This window comes from Mustelus asterias, chromosome 4, assembly GCF_964213995.1.
Source record: "Mustelus asterias chromosome 4, sMusAst1.hap1.1, whole genome shotgun sequence".
Lineage (NCBI taxonomy): Eukaryota > Metazoa > Chordata > Chondrichthyes > Carcharhiniformes > Triakidae > Mustelus > Mustelus asterias.
Window position 1 is genome coordinate 70,783,868 of NC_135804.1, and position 19,447 is coordinate 70,803,314.

The window sequence follows — 19,447 nt, forward strand, 5'->3', positions numbered from 1 at the left end:
TCCTTGGTCCAACTAGACCAATCGTTTGTATCCCTCCATTCCCAGGCTGCTCATGTGACTATCCAGGTATTGTCAGCGTGCCTGCCTCCACCACCCTACTTGGCAGCGCATTCCAGGCCCCCACCACCCTCTGTGTAAAAAACGTCCCTCTGATGTCTGAGTTATAGACCTCAAGTCCGCCTACCACCAACTCCCCATTCGCCCAGAGGACCGACAATACACGGCTTTTGAGGCAGATGGTCGCTTGTATCATTTTCTCAGGGTTCCCTTTGGTGTCACCAATGGGGTCTCGGTCTTCCAGCGTGCTATGGACCGAATGGTGGACCAGAACAGGCTGCGGGCTACCTTCCCGTACCTGGATAATGTCACCATCTGCGGCCATGACCAGCAGGACCACGACACAAACCTCCTGAACTTCTTATGCACTGCATCTCGCCTGAACTTGACCTACAACAGGGAGAAGTGTGTGTTTCGTACGCGCCGTTTAGCCATCCTAGGATACGTGGTGGAAAACGGGGTCACTGGCCCTGATCCAGACCGTATGCGCCCCCTTGCTGAACTTCCCTTACCTGCTAGTGCAAAAGCACTGAGAAGATGCTTAGGCTTCTCTTATTATGCGCAGTGGGTTCCCAACTACGCGGACAAAGCCCGTCCGCTCATTAAGTCCACGACTTTTCCCCTAATGCCAGAGGCCCGATTGGCCTTCGAGAAATTGAAAGACGACATCGCGAAAGCTACGATGCATGCGGTAGACGAGTCCATCCCCTTTCAGGTGGAAAGCGATGCATCTGATTTCGCCCTGGCCGCCACACTTAACCAGGCGGGCAGGCCGGTCGCATTTTTTTCCCACACCCTCCAAGGCCCCGAAATTCGGCATTCAGCGGTGGAAAAGGAGGCCCAGGCCATTGTGGAGGCCGTCAGACACTGGCGCCATTACTTGGCGGGAAAACGGTTCACCCTGATCACGGACCAGCGGTCCGTGGCGTTCATGTTTAACAACACGCAGAGGGGCAAGATCAAGAATGACAAGATCTTGCGGTGGAGAATTGAACTCTCCACCTATAACTACGATATCATGTATCATAGAACATAGAACATAGAAAGCCACAGCACAAACAGGCCCTTCGGCCCACAAGTTGCGCCGATCACATCCCCACCTCTAGGCCTATCTATAGCCCTCAATCCCATTAAATCCCATGTACTCATCCAGAAGTCTCTTAAAAGACCCCAACGAGTTTGCCTCCACCACCACCGACGTCAGCCGATTCCACTCACCCACCACCCTCTGAGTGAAAAACTTACCCCTGACATCCCCCCTGTACCTACCCCCCAGCACCTTAAACCTGTGTCCTCTCGTAGCAACCATTTCAGCCCTTGGAAATAGCCTCTGAGAGTCCACCCTATCCAGACCCCTCAACATCTTGTAAACCTCTATCAGGTCACCTCTCATCCTTCGTCTCTCCAGGGAGAAGAGACCAAGCTCCCTCAACCTATCCTCATAAGGCATGCCCCCCAATCCAGGCAACATCCTTGTAAATCTCCTCTGCACCCTTTCAATGGCTTCAACATCTTTCCTGTAATGAGGTGACCAGAACTGCGCGCAGTACTCCAAGTGGGGTCTAACCAGGGTCCTATAAAGCTGCAGCATTATCTCCCGACTCCTAAACTCAATCCCTCGATTAATGAAGGCTAGTACGCCATACGCCTTCTTGACCGCATCCTCCACCTGCGAGGCCGATTTAAGAGTCCTATGGACCCGGACCCCAAGGTCCTTCTGATCCTCTACACTGCTAAGAATGGTACCCTTCATTTTATACTGCTGCTCCATCCCATTGGATCTGCCAAAATGGATCACTACACACTTATCCGGGTTGAAGTCCATCTGCCACTTCTCCGCCCAGTCTTGCATTCTATCTATGTCTCGCTGCAACTTCTGACATCCCTCCAAACTATCCACAACACCACCTACCTTGGTGTCGTCAGCAAACTTACCAACCCATCCCTCCACTTCCTCATCCAGGTCATTTATGAAAATGACAAACAGCAAGGGTCCCAGAACAGATCCCTGGGGCACTCCACTGGTCACTGACCTCCATGCAGAGAAAGACCCCTCCACAGCCACTCTCTGCCTTCTGCAGGCAAGCCAGTTCTGGATCCACAAGGCAACAGCCCCTTGGATCCCATGCCCTCTCACTTTCTCAAGAAGTCTTGCATGGGGGACCTTATCGAACGCTTTGCTGAAGTCCATATAGACCACATCCACCGCTCTTCCTTCGTCAATGTGCTTGGTCACATTTTCAAAGAACTCAACCAGGCTCGTAAGGCACGACCTGCCCCTGACAAAGCCGTGCTGACTACTTTTGATCATACTAAACTTCTCTAGATGATCATAAATCCTGTCTCTCAGGATCCTCTCCATCAACTTACCAACCACTGAGGTTAGACTCACCGGTCGGTAATTTCCCGGGCTGTCCCTGTTCCCTTTCTTGAATATAGGGACCACATCCGCAATCCTCCAATCCTCCGGAACCTCTCCCGTCTCCATCGACGATGCAAAGATCATCGCCAAAGGCTCCGCAATCTCCTCCCTCGCCTCCCACAGTAACCTGGGGTACATCCCATCCGGTCCCGGCGACTTACCAACCTTGATGCCATTCAATAGTTCCAACACATCCTCTTTCTTTATGTCCACATGCTCGATCCTTTCTGTCCTCCGCAATCCAGCAGTACAACCACCCAGATCCCTTTCCACCGTGAATACCGAGGTAAAGTATTCATTAAGCACCTCCGCCATTTCTAACGGTTCCGCACAAACTTTTCCCCCTTCACCTTTTAAGGGTCCTATGCCTTCACATCTCATCCTTTTACTCTTGACATATTTGTAGAAAGCCTTGGGATTCTCCTTAATCTTACCCGCCAAGGTCTTCTCATGACCCCTTCTCGCTCTCCTAATTTCCTTCTTAAGCTCCTTCCTACATCGCGTATACTCCTCTAAATCCTTAACACCTCCTAGCTCTCTGAACCTTCTGTACGCCTCTCTTTTCTTATTTACCAGGTTCATCACAACCTTCGTGCACCACGGTTCCCGTACCCTACCAACACCCCCCTGTCTCATCGGAACGTTGTCATGCAGAGCTCCAGACAAACATTCCTTGAAAATCCTCCACTTTCCTTCGGTACTTTTCCCCAAGAATGCCTCCTTCCAATTTACCCGTCTAATTTCCTCCCTGATGACACTGTATTTCCCTTTACTCCAGAGAAACACTTTCCTAGCCTGCCTGACCCTATCTCTTTCCAATGCTATCGTGAAGGAGATAGAATTATGATCGCTATCCCCAAGATGCTCACCCACCGAGAGATCCTCCACCTGTCCAGGTTCATTAGCCAGCACCAGATCAAGAACAGCCTCTCCTCTAGTAGGCTTATCCACATACTGTGTCAGGAAACTCTCCTGGACACACCTAACAAACTCCTCTCCATCCAAACCCCTAGCCCTAGGGATATTCCAATCTATGTTTGGGAAATTAAAATCTCCCATCACGACAACTCTGTTATTCCTACATCTCTCCAGGATCTGTTTCCCCATCTGCTCCTCAACATCTCTGTTACTATTGTATCGTCCAGGGAAACTCAATGAGCCCTCGGATGCCCTCTCGCGTGGAACATGCGCTAGTATTCAGGAGGATCGTTTGCACGCCCTCCATAATGATCTGTGCCATCCTGGGGTCACTCGGCTCTACCACTCTGTAAAAGCCCACAACCTGCCTTACTCGGTGGAGGACGTCAGGTCGGTAACAAGGAGCTGTCGGATTTGCGCGGAATGCAAACCGCACTTTTACCGACCTGACCGGGCACATTTGGTCAAGGCCACTCGTCCCTTCGAGAGACTGAGTGTTGATTTTAAGGGCCCCCTTCCCTCAACAGATCGGAACGTGTACTTTCTAAACATCATCGATGAGTACTCTCGGTTCCCTTTTGTTGTTCCCTGCTCGGATACATCCGCTGCCACGGTGATCAAGGCATTCCGTGATCTTTTTACCCTGTTCGGGTACCCCAGCTACCTCCATAGCGACAGGGGCTCGTCGTTCATGAGCGATGACTTGAGGCAATTCCTGCTCTCATACGGGATTGCCTCTAGTAGGACCACGAGTTACAACCCTAGGGGTAATGGACAGGTGGAACGCGAGAATGCTACAGTCTGGAAGGCTGTCTTACTGGCGTTGAAGTCCAAAGGTCTTCCAGTCTCCCGTTGGCAAGAGGTGCTCCCTGATGCGCTCCACTCTATTCGCTCCCTCCTGTGTATGGCAACCAATGCTACTCCCCACGAGAGGATGTTCTCATTCCCTCGGAAGTCTTCCTCGGGGATCTCTTTACCGTCTTGGTTGACGTACTCAGGACCCGTCCTCCTGCGGCGACATGTAAGGGCCCGCAAGTCCGACCCGTTGGTCGAACAGGTCCATCTCCTTCATGCCAACCCTCAGTATGCCTACGTGGCATACCCTGACGGGCAAGAGGACACGGTCTCGATCCAAGACCTGGCGCCAGCAGGGGACGTAGCAACCCCTGTCGCTCCCATACCCCCAGTAACAAACCCATTATCTCTCATTTCTTCCCCAGACACGGCGCGGGCAGCATCGGGACCATTGCTTAACCATTTTACTCCCATGTACAGCTTGCCTGAGCCCAGAAGATGGTTGCCACCGCAGGGCGTGTCAGGATCCCCTGGACTACCGTCACCTCAGGGTCAACCGGCCTGTGAGTCCGTGGAAGAACAGCTGGACGCCGTTTTGGGGAGAACGCCACCGCAAGTGCCTACTCCGGAATCACCGCCGGTATTGAGGAGGTCACAACGACGTTGCGGTCCCCCTGACCGTCTGAACTTATAGACTGCTGACATTTTATTCTGGTTTTTGTACCCCGCCGGCCTTTGTTTTCAAAGGAGGGGTGAATGTGGTGAACCATCGTTGGTTCCCACTGGATAGTGCTGAGCCAGGGGCTGGCCAGGACTACAAGGATGTACATATGTTACTGTTGGGTTGTGCTATTGTTGCTGTTGGGGTTAGGGTGGGGTTGTTACACCTTTGTACTGTAGTGTTGTGGCACATCCCAGTCGGGCTCTGCCTCCTGGGAGAGGTATAAAGGTCCCTGCTCTGGCCGGGACCCCTTCAGTCTGGGATAGTGTATATAAGTTCTGGCAGCTTCATTAAAGTAAATAAAAGCCTTCATTTACTGAGCTTCAAGCCTCGTGTCTGAATAAGCGCATCAGGCTCATTCCCCAGTATTAGATCCAGTATAGCCCCCTCTCTCGTCGGGCTATCTGCATATTGTTCCAAAGAACCTTCCTGTACGCATTTTACAAATTCCTCCTCCCCATTCAGACTCCCAGCCCTACGCGATTTCCAGTCTATACCAGGGAAATTGAAGTCTCCCACTACAACAACCCTATTTTTCCTGCACCTATCCATTATCTCCTAACATATCCGTTCTTCCACTTCCCTTGGGCTGTTGGGGGGCCTGCAGTATACCCCCAACATAGTGACTGCGCCCTTCCTGTTTATGAGCTCCACCCACAGTGACTCGTTACACGACTCCTCTGAATTGTCCTCCCTCTGCACCGCTGTAATATGCTCTCTAACTAATACTGCTACTCCCCCACCTCTCTTGGCCCCCCCTCTGTCTCGCCTAAAACACTTGTACCCCGGAATATTCAGCTGCCAGTCCTGTCCCTCTTTCAACCAAGTCTCTGTCACCGCAACCACTTCCAAATTCCTCGTAAGCATTAAGGCGCTAAGTTCGTCTATCTTACTTGCTACGCTCCTTGCATTGAAGTAGATGCACTCCAGACCTCCAGGCCCAGTGAGGTCATCCTCCCCCAGAGTGCTCTTCTTCTTTGCCAGCCTTGTCCTGGCCCCTCCGACCTGGGAAAAAGCTTCCCACTGTTCACCCTATCTTCATAATTTTGTACACCTCTATTAGGTCCCCACTCATTCTCCGTCTTTCCAGGGAGAACAAGCCCAGTTTACCCAATCCATCCTCATAGCTAAGACCCTCCATACCAGGCAACATCCTGGTAAACCTCTGCACTCTCTCTAAAGCCTCCACGTCCTTCTAGTAGTGCGGTGACCAGAACTGGATGCAGTACTCCAAATGTGGTCTAACCAGCGTTCTATACAGCTGCAACATCAGACTCCAGCTTTTATACTCTGTGCCCCGTCCTATAAAGGCAAGCATACCATATGCCTTCTTCACCACCTTCTCCACCTGTGCTGCCACCTTCAAGGATTTGTGGACTTGCACACCTAGGTCCCTCTGTGTTTCTATACTCTTGATGGCTCTGCCATTTATTGTATAACTCCCCCCTACATTAGTTCTTCCAAAATGCATCACTTCGCATTTATCTGGATTAAATTCCACCTGCCATTTCTCCGCCCAATTTTCCAGTCTATCTATATCCTGCTGTATTGTCCGACAATGTTCATCGCTATCCGCAAGTCCAGCCATCTTCGTGTCATCCGCAAACTTGCTGATAACACCAGTTACACCTTCTTCCAAATCATTTATATATATCACAAATAGCAGAGGTCCCAGTACAGAGCCCTGCGGAACACCACTGGTCATAGACCTCCATCCGGAAAAAGACCCTTCGACTGCTACCCTCTGTCTCCTGTGGCCAAGCCAGTTTTCTACCCATCTAGCCACCTCTCCTTGCATCCCATGAGCCTTTACCTTCTTAACCAAGAGAAACCAAGTTTCTCCAACCTTTCCTCATCGCTAATGCCCTCCACACCAGGCAACATCCTGGTAAATCTTTTCTGTACCCTCTCCAAAGCCTCCAAATAGCAGAAGAATTGAATACATACTTTGGTCTGTCTTCACAAAAGAAGGCACAAACAACCTCCCAGAAAAGTTGAGGAACTAAGGGTTGAGTGAGAGGGTGGAATGGAAGGAAATCAGTATTAGTAAGAAAATGGTGCTGTGGAAATTAATGGGGTTAAAGGCTGACAAATCACCAGGGCTTGATAGTCAACATCCCAGAGTATTAAAGAAAGTGGCCCTGGAAATATAGAATGCATTGGTAGTCATCTAAAATCCTATAGACTCTGGAGCAGCTCCTACAGATTGGAGGGGTGTCAGATATAATCTCACTATTTAAAAAGGGAGAATTACAGATCAGTTAGCCTGACATCAGTAGTGGGGAAGATGCTGCAATATATGATAACAGAACATTTAGAAAGCATTGACAAGATTGGACAAAGCCAGAATGGAAAGGGAAATCATGCTTAACAAATCTACTGGAGTTGTTTAAAGATGTAACTAATAGAATAGCTAACAGAGAACTAGTGGATATGGTGTATTTGGACTTTCAGAAAGCTTTTTATACGGTCCCTCATAAGAGATTAGTGGGAAAAATTAAAGCAGAGTGGGAATAAATGGGTCTTTTCACACTGTGGAGATGCTGGCGTTGGACTGGGGTGAACACAGTAAGAAGTCTCACAACACCAGGTTAAAGTCCATCAGTTTGCACTGTTTGAGAGCACATTTCCACTCCATCTGACAAAGGAGCAGTGCTCCGAAAGCTTATGGTATTTGCTACCAAATAAACCTGTTGGACTTTAACCTGGTGTTGTGAGACTTCTTACTCTTTTCACACTGGCAGGCAGTGGTTAATCAGGTACAGCAGGGATCAGTGCTTGGCCCCTGGCTGTTCACAATATATAAATGACCTGGATGAGGCAATTGAATGTAACATTTTCAATTTGCTAATGACACCAAACCAGACAGAATTGTGATTTAAGGAGTTTCAAGGATGCTTCAAGTGATTAATCAAGTTGTAAGTTGGCAAACTCATGGCAAATGCAGTACAAAGTGGCTAAATGTGAAGTTATACACTTGGGTCTGGGGGGAAAAAAAGAAAGGAAGATTATTTTTTAAATGGTAATATATTGCAAAGTATGGATGTATAAAGGAATCTGGGTATCCTTGTACACCAGTCAGTGAAAGTGTAGAGACAGGTGCAGAAAGCAATTAGGAAGGCAAATGTTATGTTGGCCCTCATTTCAAGAGGATTTGAGTGCAGAAGTAGAGATGTTATACAGCACCTTGGTGAGATCATGCCTGGAGTATTATGTATAGTTTTGGTCTCTCTACCTAAAGAAAGGATATACTTGCCACAGTGGGAGTGCAGCGGAAGTCCACTAGGCTGATACCAGGGTTGGTGGGACTGTCCTATGAGGAGAGAATGGTTCGACTGGGCCTGTATTCACTGGGGTTTTGAAGGATGAGAGGAGATCTGATTGAAACATAAAATTCTAATCGGGCTGGACAGATTAGATGCAGGGAGGGTGCTATCCCTGGTTGGTGAATCTAGCAATGGGGGACACAGTCTCAGGATTTGGGGTAGGTCATTTAGGACTAAGATGAGGAAACATTTCTTCACTCTGAGTGAAACCTGTGGAATTCTCTACCACAGAAGGCAGTGGAAGCCAAGTCACTAAATGTGTTCAAGGAAGAGATCGATTAATGTTAGATTTCAATGATATCAAGGCTTTTGGGGAGAAAGCAGGAATTTGACATTAAGAATAAGGATCAGCCATCATATTGAATGGTGGAGCAGGCTCAAAGGGCCAAATGGCCTGCTCCTGCTCCTAGTTTTATGTTTCTATGTCACACCGCTTAGGCTGAGTCTTGTGATTTGGTAATGGTGAGGGACAGGAGGATGTGACAGAGTGTGAGTCAGATACTGGGATTGAGAAAGTAGAAGTGGAGGTGCCTTGGCCTTCATAATTGGCCAACAAGTTTGTGCTAGGGTTCTGGACATTTGCTCTGGGTTGGAGAGGAACTTGCAGTGGGAGGGGGTAGGATCCAGTTGTTGTGATCCATGTACTAATGGCATAGGTGGGATTGGGAAAGAGGTTCTGTTTAGGGAGTATAGTTAAATTAAAAAGCAGAACCTCAGATGATGATCTCTAGATTATTAGCCGAGCCGCGAGCAACTTGCTGTAGGGTAAATAAGATTAGAGAGTTGAGGGCATGCCTCAAAAGTTGATGTGGGAGAAATGAGTTTTGATTCATGGAACACTAGCACCAGCACTGGAGAAAGTGGGAGCTGCATGGTTCAGACCTGTACTGTGCTGGAACGAGTCTTCCAGTGAGTCATGTAACTATAGCAGCTGAGAGGCTTTAAATTAGATAATGAGGCCGAGGTATCAAGAAAGAGGACAAAGCGAAGGAGCAATGAGGGTAATAAGAATTAGAGGGTGGGAGGAAGGGACAGGACATACAAAGAGTAGAGTGTGCAGCAGATAAGGCTGAAGATTGCAAAAATAGTCAGAAGACAGAAAACTCTGTCCGAATGTGTTCAGCATTCATAACAAAGCAGATGAATTGTCGGCTCAAATAGAAATAAATATGTGTAATCTGATAGCCATTATAGACATATAGCTGCAAGATGACAAAAGGCTGGGACTTCACTATTCAAGGGTACTTGACATGCAAAAGAACATGAAGCTATGAAAAATTGTTGGGTTGCTCTGTTAATTAAGAATGACAGGAGTACAAGAGTGGGTCTAAAATTAATATTTCAACTTAAATAAAGGCAATATCAGGGTATAAGGACAGATCTAGCTAGCTAAGATCTAGTGAACTGGAAAATTGGGTCAAGCAATAGATCAGTAAGGCACAGTGGCAGGAGGAGATATTACATGATGATCAGCAAATATGCATTCCATTAAGAGAAGGATTCATCCATGGCTAACTAAGGAAGTTAAAAGTAGAAGTGGTGACAGGTCAAAACATTGGACAGAATATAAAAAAACAGCAAAGAATGGCTAAAAGATTAATACATAGGGAGTTTGAGAGATAGCCAGCTAGAAATAGAAAACCGATGTTAAGAGTTACTCAGCATGCCCTGATGATCTGGAACAGGCAGCCTGAAAGGACAGTGGAAGCTGATTCAATAGTAACACCCAAAAGAGAACTGAATAAATGTATGAAAAATGTGCAGGGGCATAGGGAAAGAGGAGGGGTGTGGATAGATATTTCAAAGGGTCCTGTGTGTGAATGTGTGTTGCTGCAAACGCATAAGTGAGCCACACCATGAGCTCAACTGATAAACATAAACTGGTTGTCAGTGTAATTCTTAGCACAATCAGGATTGTTTAACAAGTGTTGCCCAATCACGGAATCACATTTAATACTGCACACTATGCTCTGAGTTTTGAAAGTGTGGGCTTGTTGAGTGCAGTCAGTACTTTGCCTGTTGTGAAAGGGGTGAAGGGATGTGTTGTTTTATGATCCACCAGCCATTGGGACATATTACCTGGTGTCACATTGGCACTAAAATTAATATATCAAATTATTCACTTGTGTGGTAGGCAGAATGTTTTTTTGGATTGATGACAGTAACCTGTAAGTGGAGAATATCACTTGGGTTACTATTACATTGTAGCAATGTGAAACAGCTAATTTCATACATTGCTCAAATATTTGAGACGCCTTGCCCTTCCAAGGTAATCTGAAGTAGACTGAAGAACCAAAAGTGGCGGCCTTAGTCTTATGCATGATATATAGTGAGCAATGATCTGATTAAGCTAACCATTATTCCGCAGGATAGCTTTGATGCACTGTATTACAGCATCAATGATCTAATCAGAATAGTGGCCATTAAGAGATCAGAATGAGTAAATGGCAATAGCAGGACAAAGGTCAAAGGACAACCTGGGGAGGGAGGGCGGGGGCAAGGCGTCTCCACATCATGACTAATCAGAATAACCATTATCCTGCAGATACTGTCCTGATGAGTGCAAGATGAAAAAGATGTCCTTTTTTTTCAACAATACAGCTATTAAATCTATATTGGTCTCCTCCACCTTCACTCCATTGTTTCATTTTTCCTATTTTTAAAAATCCCAATTTCCATCTCTTTTTTCCCTTACCATAGTCTTCCAACTCTTCCCCCCGCCCTCCCTCCCCAGGTTGTCCTTTGACCTTTGTCCTGCTATTGCCATTTACTCATTCTGATCTCTTAATGGCCACTACCAGCATACTTCTTAGCCATGATCACCACCATTTACACTCTGTTTGTCTTTTTGTCTATGACATCTTTCCACTTTATTTTTGTTAATATTGAAAGCTACTGCTTTTCCTTGATTTTTGAGTCAATCTCATACTTCACCACAGCCTTTCCTTTGCTTTTAACTGGCTATATTTTCCTTTTGCTAGTCATTTAATGTTGCATTCCACTTTTGCTAAATTATTTAATTTGACTTTTCAACTATTTCTACTTTCACTACAAAGTCTTTCTGATTCCTTGAGGTGTCTATCACCACCTTCTATTTCAGCATTCCACTGGTTCATTAGCTTCCTTCTAGTTCAAATACAGCTCTCATTTTTGTCAGAACTGGTTCCAGTGCCCTAAAAATACCTACCCTTTAGTTTGGTCTCACATTCTAAGTAGTGTTGTGAAGTTGCATATGTAAGGTTAAAAATGTGGTGTTTGACAAATGTAAAGAATGAAAAGAAATGCTAAAACAAAAAAAAACATATAGCATTGTCTCTTTTAAAAAGTAGGTGGCTTGTGTGTGGATTTTAAATTGCAGAGTGCAGGCTGCAGAAGCAGATCTTTGCATCAAAGCCGAGCAGTCAGTGTTCCAACCTAACTAAAACAGGCTTTTGAATTGGACCAATGAGTTTAAAACAAGCATGCAGAGACACAGAACTAATGGAATTCAAATCTGAGGATGATTGACAGCTTCAAGCCATTCAGCTTGCAGGAATGCTGTGAGGTAATTCCAGGCATATAAAGCTGGACAAGGTAGGTAACTGTCAGAGTATGCTTGCCACCTCTTGAGTCAGAAGGAGGGAAGGCGAGGTTCTCGTATAAATCCTGCAGTTTCATGTATGTCTTCATAAAATCACCATCTATAATCTAAAATCACCATCTATAATCTCGTATATCTCGTATAAATCCTGCAGTTTCATGTATGTCTTCATAAAATCACAACTCTGGTGCGGCCGCACTTGGAGTACTGTGTGCAGTTCTGGTCCCCACATTACAGGAAGGATGTGGAGGCTTTGGAGAGGGTGCAGAGGAGGTTTACCAGGATGTTGCCTGGTATGGAGGGGAGATCCTATGAGGAGAGGCTGAGGGATTTGGGATTGTTTTCGCTGGAAAGGCGGCGGCTAAGAGGGGATCTTATTGAAACATATAAGATGATTAGAGGTTTAGATAGGGTGGATAGTGATAGCCTTTTTCCTCTGATGGAGAAATCCAGCACGAGGGGGCATGGCTTTAAATTGAGGGGGGGTAGTTATAGAACCGATGTCAGGGGTAGGTTCTTTACCCAGAGGGTGGTGAGGGATTGGAATGCCCTGCCAGCATCAGTTGTAAATGCGCCTAGTTTGGGGGCGTTTAAGAGATCCGTAGATAGGTTCATGGACGAAAAGAAATTGGTTTAGGTTGGAGGGTCACAGTTTTTTTTTAACTGGTCGGTGCAACATCGTGGGCCGAAGGGCCTGTTCTGCGCTGTAATGTTCTATGTTCTATGTTCTATCTAAATAGAGAAAGAGACCAAGTCAAAGTATTCCAGATGGGAGCATCACCAGAGAAAGTTCATACTTCCAAAAGACCCCTGGTTCTCTAATAGCTGAGTGACTGAATTCTGTATTTATTTAATTATTCCTGAAGAAGTCTTGTAATATTTGAACAGCATTCTAATGAGATTGTATTCAGTTTGTTAATTATTTTAATACAGTTGTCACCAGTTTAAAATTAAAGACCTGTTAATTATTCATTATAGTGTCAGATCCTGCTTTACTTTACCAAAAACTAATAACTTCCAGCTCCCTTACACACACTCATAAGATTGAGGCGAGGAATATCCCTTTGAGTGATTCCAAAATCGAGCAGAGGAAAAAAAATCACCTTCACGTTTTAACAGTATATAGCCATCAATAACTCCTCCCCTGCTCAATTACAGAAACTTTTGTCTTGTTCCCTTTAATTTATAGAAATGTGGTCTAATGGCTGAGTTATAGTCATTGACCAAAATGACTATTAGTGACATCTCTGTCAGATAAAGGAGCCTTGTAGCCTGTCAGCAGGTATTTCTGGGAGACAATAATATTCTCAAAACTGTAACACAAGAACATTAAATATTCCCCTCTTCTTTCAGACTGTCTATCGACCAAAGATTGAGGTAATTACTGCCAGCAGTGATGATAGTAACTCTGACTTGGAGGAGGCAGTCGAAGTTCTCTCAGAGGAGGTCACTGAGGAAACAAATGAAGAAAGTTCAGCAGAGCAAAAAGGGTATGTTTGTGGTGGTGAATTTTGCCAGTGGAAATCAAGTGCCACTTTAGAAGAGCCTTCGACAGAACTAACAGTAAATCAGGAAGCTTGTTAGCGAGAGAATAACAGAATAACAGCAAAACTCCACCTGAGAGAACTGATGGAGATCAGCCTACAAGGAAACTGATAGACAAAATTTCCAGCCAATCCATTGCTAAATGCACCAAACAAATTAAACCACCATGTCAAGGTATAGGCACTGAAGGCAGAGACTGGGAATTTCACCAGGTGCAATGAACCGAGAGCAGATCATGGGAAATATCTCCAGGGGTAATAAACTCAGAACAGATACTGGGAAATATTCCCAGGGTAACGAACGGAGAGCAGATACTGGGAAATATTCCCAGGGTAATGAACTGAGCTACTGGGAATATCCCAGGAATAAAATGCTGAGAGCAGTACTTTGAATATTCTCAGGGATATTGAACAAAGAGCAGGTACAGAGAATATCACAGATAATGAGCTGAGAGTAAATATTGTGAATATTCCATGGATACAGTACTGAGATCAGAAACTATAGATATACCAGAGGTAAAAGCACTGAAACCTTCCTGGATCAGCCATGTATATCTCATAGCTATGAGAGCAGATCAAAGGCTGGTTAATCTGCAGCCAATGTTTCATCTCTCACCCCTCATCCGTCAGACATAAGGTAGGACTGATTTGAAACTTTGTCTACTTGAGCTGCACCAGAAACTTGACATTCAGCACAAAGCTTTATAAATGATCTTAAATCCCCTCTGCCGCTGACACACAGTGGCTTTTATGTTTACTATCTACCGTTTGCAGCAACCCACAAAGTCTTCATCAATAGCACCTTCTAAACTCTCAACCACTTAGGTTAGGAGTAATGGAATACTCATCCCTCTAATAATTTTCTCTTCAGACGATACACCACCCTGACTTGAAAATGTATCCAACATTCCTTCATTGTCACTGGGTCATTATCCTGGAATTAGCCTTGTCATCCAATTACTTAGCTACACCAACCGAAGCAGTTTAAGGCCAAGGCTTACCATCACTACCACCATGTCCTCAAAATCAACTATGCATGAGCTGTGTGCCAGTGACACCCACATTCTGAGAATGTAAAAAAACTGTAATATTGGACCAGATAAAGAGTGCCCATTGACTCACACAAGTACCGTGAGTACACTTCCTTCTACTTCTTCCTGCAAGAACTTTATTCCATTCAAGTCATTTCTGCATCTCCATTACAACTGTTCCAATGATGGCGCCTTTGGTGCTTCCAAAAGACCTTCCCTTTCCCTTAGCCAAGGATGTTCCATCCTTATGGTTGATGGGGCCCGGGTATCCTATTTCCTGGCTTGGTGCCAAACCCCTGTATCCCTCAGAGGACCAGAGTCCTCTCTGAAATTTCTGATACAAATTGACATCACCTATCCTGGAAATGTGAGGGATTACATTAGACGGGGAGAAAGAATATCACCAGTTATCAGAAATTTCAGGAGCTGTGACATCAAGGCGAATTAAGACGTTCGAGTACTCTAGTGGAGACTGTTAGTGGATTTGTTCATGGTTACTGTTATTAGTCCTGTGATAACTCTATTTATGATCTGTGCCATTCCTCAATGTGATAGTGTTGGCTTGGATTATTGCTTATGTAGAGAGAGACAAGAATGAGATTTCCCTTTCTCCAATATTATAATAATGTAAACCTGTGCAGAGTATGCTGGGATGGCTTAACTAGCTAACTCATCTTAAAGGATTTTAATAATGATCCTCAATTGGCATCGCTATAACTCCGACATGTAACATCCTGCTGTCACTTAGTGGGAGTGGGACTGACAGTTCAAGGATAAGAAAATGTTTGAGATTTTGAGAAGGTATGTCAGACGTTTGCAACCTGTGACTTCACAGCTGCCTTTACTCTTTAACATCTCATCTATAGCTCCCAACCTTATCCAGTTGTGTCACATTAACAAAAGAAAACCTAAAAAATCAAGTCAAGAAAAGTAAGAGCCATGCTTTTATTGTGGGAATTAAAGGCTCATAATTATGCTGCATTTTATGGCTTCAAATGAATATTTTAATGAAAAACATAATGCTTTAAATAAGGATTGGTATAGAATAATGCTTTTGGCTTGAATACCAATCTCCCTATAGCTTTTATTTTCAGAAATTTTATTTTTAAACACTCTTCAGGTGAAAAAAGGTTGCTGACCCCTTTACAGACTGTTTGAACCCAACGCGAATGATGCTTGTTAAGTAAGGACTTGCTGTTAAGTAAGGACTTGCTGTATGGTAAAGAAGGAATTTGGTTTGGGTCCTGGGATACAGCAATATCTGGGAAGGAGCTCACACTGTGAGGATTGAAAAGGGGCTTGAGCCTGCGGCAAGATGAGTGCAAAAGCTATTGGCAATCCACTCTTATGAATTATTCATTCAATTATTTAGATTTTTTCTAAGGAAATCTCACTCAATCTTTTTAGATCATGGCCCAGAAGATGAAAGAAGGAAGAATTAGGAGCTTCAGAGCTTGTTCACATCCATACTGAAGACATTGAGTTTCATCTGGACTGAAGAACCCAAACATTTGATTGGTGATATCGAGCCAATGAGTAAAATGCTTAAGGTCTTCACAGGACATTTATCTAATAGTTATGGGCTAAACTAAAATATTATTGACTTGCTTTTTGTTAATTAACAATATTCTAAAACATGCTGTAAATTTATTTTTGACGCTTCAATAAATTAGTTTATATTAGCAAAGAGCTAATTATTTGTGATGAAATTGGTATCTTTAATGCAACAGTACTTTAAATCTCCATCCTATGCTATTCCATTCTTCTCATTGTTCCCAACCCCATTCTTCTTGCATATTCCACGGTTCCCAATCCATCCACCACTTCCCATGCTATCCCCCCAGCCCACCCGCTCCATGTCATAGCCCTCCTCCCAATTCTTCAAGTATGGTTAATTTTGTAGTTTAGCTCCACTTACCGTCCACTTCCATTTCCTCAAAAACCTTCACCTTGCCACTGTGGCTGCAAGGAACCATCCGCTCCATGCCATTCTCTCCCTGACACATGGTATATGCTCCCCAACCCCACAATCCCTTCAGACAGTATTATATTTGGCTCACCTTATTGCTGGTTCATAGAATCCCTACAGTGCAGGAGGCCATTTGGCCATTCAAGTCTGCACTGACCATAATCCCACCCAGGCCCTATCCCCTAGCTGGTCCCCCTGACGCTAAGGGGCAATTTAAATTTAGCATGGACAATCAACACGATGTTGCATGGTATGGAAGGGCTTAGTTATGAGGAGAGATTGGGTAAACTGGAGTTGTTCTCACTGGAAAGACGGAGGATGAGGGGTGACCTAATGGAGGTGTATAAAATTATGAAAGGCATTGATCGGGGGAAAGGTGGGAAGCTTTTTCCCAGATCGGTGGTGACGTTCACGAGGGGTCATAGGTTCAAGGTGAGGGGGGGGAGGTTTAACACGGATATCAGAAGGACGTATTTTACACAGAGGGTGGTGGGGGCCTGGAATGCGCTGCCGGGCAAGGTGGTGGAGGCGGACACACTGGGAATGTTTAAGACTTATCTAGATAGCCACATGAATGGAGTGGGAATGGAGGGATACAAAAGAATGGGCTAATTTGGACTAGGGAGTGGCACGGGCTTGGAGGGCCGAAGGGCCTGTTCCTGTGCTGTATTGTTCTTTGTTCTTTGTTGTTCAACCTAACCACACATCTTTGGGCTGTGGGAGGAAACTGGAGCACCTGGAGGAAACCCAGGCAGACACGGGGAGAATGTTCAAACTCCACATGGTAACCCAAGCCGGGAATTGAACCCAGGTCCCTGGCGCTGAGGCAACAGTGCTAACCACTGCCACCATGCCACCCCTTATCAACCAACTACCACTGTTGAACATAGAACATTACAGCGCAGTACAGGCCCTTTGGCCCTCGATGTTGCGCCAACCAGTGAAACCAATAGTCCAGCAATCATTGGTGGCTGCACATACAACACATATTCCAGTCCACCATGTGCCAGGCTCCTCTAACCAATCAAGATTGTGGGGACAGACAAAAACTGCACATTGTTATAGATTATTTAATTTTACAACGGAGAATCAGAATGTTGGTTGCGGCAGAGGATGGATGGTAGGGAAACCTGGACTCATCATGAAGGCTTGAAGATGCTTCATCAACCATCTCCGTTCAGCATTCCCAACAAGCCACTTTTGTGCTAAAATGTTCCATGATTAATAGTGAGTGGCTGGGTCCTGAGGGACACAGTAAGAAGTCTAACAACACCAGGTTAAAGTCCAACAGGTTTATTTGGTAGCAAACACCATAAGCTTTCGGATCTACATGAGCCAAGCTGATTGGAGTAGGCGCAGGTCTTCCTCCTCCAAAGCTTGATCTCATTTGCATCTTAGCCATAAGGCCAAGATGCCGCTTTTAAAAATTGCTTCATATGAAAATGAAGCTTAAATGTAACCTAATGACCTCAACCAAGTGCAGCATCCTTGATCTTAGCCAAAAGGCCGTTTGCTCCTTCAGGATGGGAGTGACCAAGAAGTGGAGATGCCGGCGTTGGACTGGGGTAAACACAGTAAGAAGTTTAACAACACCAGGTTAAAGTCCAACAGGTTTATTTGGTAGCAAAAGCCACACAAGCTTTCGGAGCTGAGAACCCAGTGAGGGACCAGACGCTGCCTGACGGAGGGCGTGAGATTCCGAGTGACGGGTCCATGAGTAATTTCAGCCAATGGGATGCAGGGAGCATTGTGATGCTTGTTTGGCAGCCAATGGGATGGTAGGAGCAGAGGGGCGGGACTAGGAGCGCGCACTTAGCGCGGGAACGCGCATGAGTTGGTATCTCCAGGAGCGCGCACGGCCAGACAGCAGTGAAGAACGAGAACGTTGGGCGGGTTCACGGTGCTGGCACCGAGAGCGAGCGGAGCCCGAGCCACCGGGGGACAGAGAGGATGATAGAGCGGGCCGACCCGAATGGGGGCGGTGGAGGCGCAGCACCGGTGAGGAAGAGGGAGCGTGGGGTGGAGGGGGGGAGAGAGGGTGGGTGGAGGGGGGGGGGAGAAGAGAGGGTGGGTGGAGGGGGGGGGGAGAGAGGGTGGGTGGAGGGGGGGGGGAGAGAGGGTGGGTGGAGGGGGGGGGGAGAGAGGGTGGGTGGAGGGGGGGGGGAGAGAGAGGGTGGGTGGAGGGGGGGGGGGAGAGAGAGGGTGGGTGGAGGGGGGGGGGGAGAGAGAGGGTGGGTGGAGGGGGGGGGGGAGAGAGGGTGGGTGGAGGGGGGGGGGAGAGAGGGTGGGTGGAGGGGGGGGGGGAGAGAGGGTGGGTGGAGGGGGGGGGGAGAGGGGGGGGGGAGAGGGGGGGGGGGAGAGAGGGGGGGGGAGAGAGGGTGGGTGGACGGGGGGGGGAGAGAGGGTGGGTGGACGGGGGGGGGAGAGAGGGTGGGTGGAGGGGGGGGGGAGAGAGGGTGGGTGGAGGGGGGGGGGGAGAGAGGGTGGGTGGAGGGGGGGGGGGAGAGAGGGTGGGTGGAGGGGGGGGGGGAGAGAGGGTGGGGGGGGGGAGAGAGGGTGGGGGGGGGGAGAGAGGGTGGGTGGAGGGGGGGGGGGAGAGAGGGTGGGTGGAGGGGGGGGGGAGAGAGGGTGGGTGGAGGGGGGGGGGGAGAGAGGGTGGGGGGGGGAGAGAGGGTGGGGGGGGGGAGAGAGGGTGGGGGGGGGGAGAGAGGGTGGGGGGGGGGAGAGAGGGTGGGGGGGGGGAGAGAGGGTGGGGGGGGGGAGAGAGGGTGGGGGGGGGGAGAGAGGGTGGGGGGGGGAGAGAGGGTGGGGGGGGGGAGAGAGGGTGGGGGGGGGGAGAGAGGGTGGGTGGAGGGGGGGGGGGAGAGAGGGTGGGTGGAGGGGGGGGGGGGGAGAGAGGGTGGGTGGAGGGGGGGGGGGGGAGAGAGGGTGGGTGGAGGGGGGGGGGGAGAGAGGGTGGGTGGAGGGGGGGGGGGAGAGAGGGTGGGTGGGGGGGGGGGGGGAGAGAGGGTGGGTGGAGGGGGGGGGGGAGAGAGGGTGGGTGGAGGGGGGGGGGGGAGAGAGGGTGGGTGGAGGGGGGGGGGG

General features: G+C 47.4%; 1 protein-coding gene and 1 long non-coding RNA gene across 2 annotated transcripts in view; both read left to right on the forward strand.

Moving 5' to 3' along the window:
- The window catches only part of LOC144492775 (uncharacterized), a 34,929-nt gene extending 18,843 nt beyond the window's left edge, over positions 1-16,086 (forward strand). Inside the window, exons 2-3 of the long non-coding RNA XR_013497634.1 lie at positions 13,173-13,309; positions 15,802-16,086. This is a non-coding gene — a long non-coding RNA (uncharacterized LOC144492775). The remainder of the gene's footprint in view (positions 1-13,172; positions 13,310-15,801) is intronic.
- Positions 16,087-18,188: 2,102 nt separating this feature from the next.
- LOC144492774 (septin-7-like) overlaps positions 18,189-19,447 on the forward strand; it is a 121,699-nt gene continuing 120,440 nt past the window's right edge. The window contains exon 1 of the mRNA XM_078211192.1: positions 18,189-18,361. Coding sequence (XP_078067318.1) covers positions 18,314-18,361 — 48 coding nt within the window. The 5' untranslated portion in view covers positions 18,189-18,313. The remainder of the gene's footprint in view (positions 18,362-19,447) is intronic.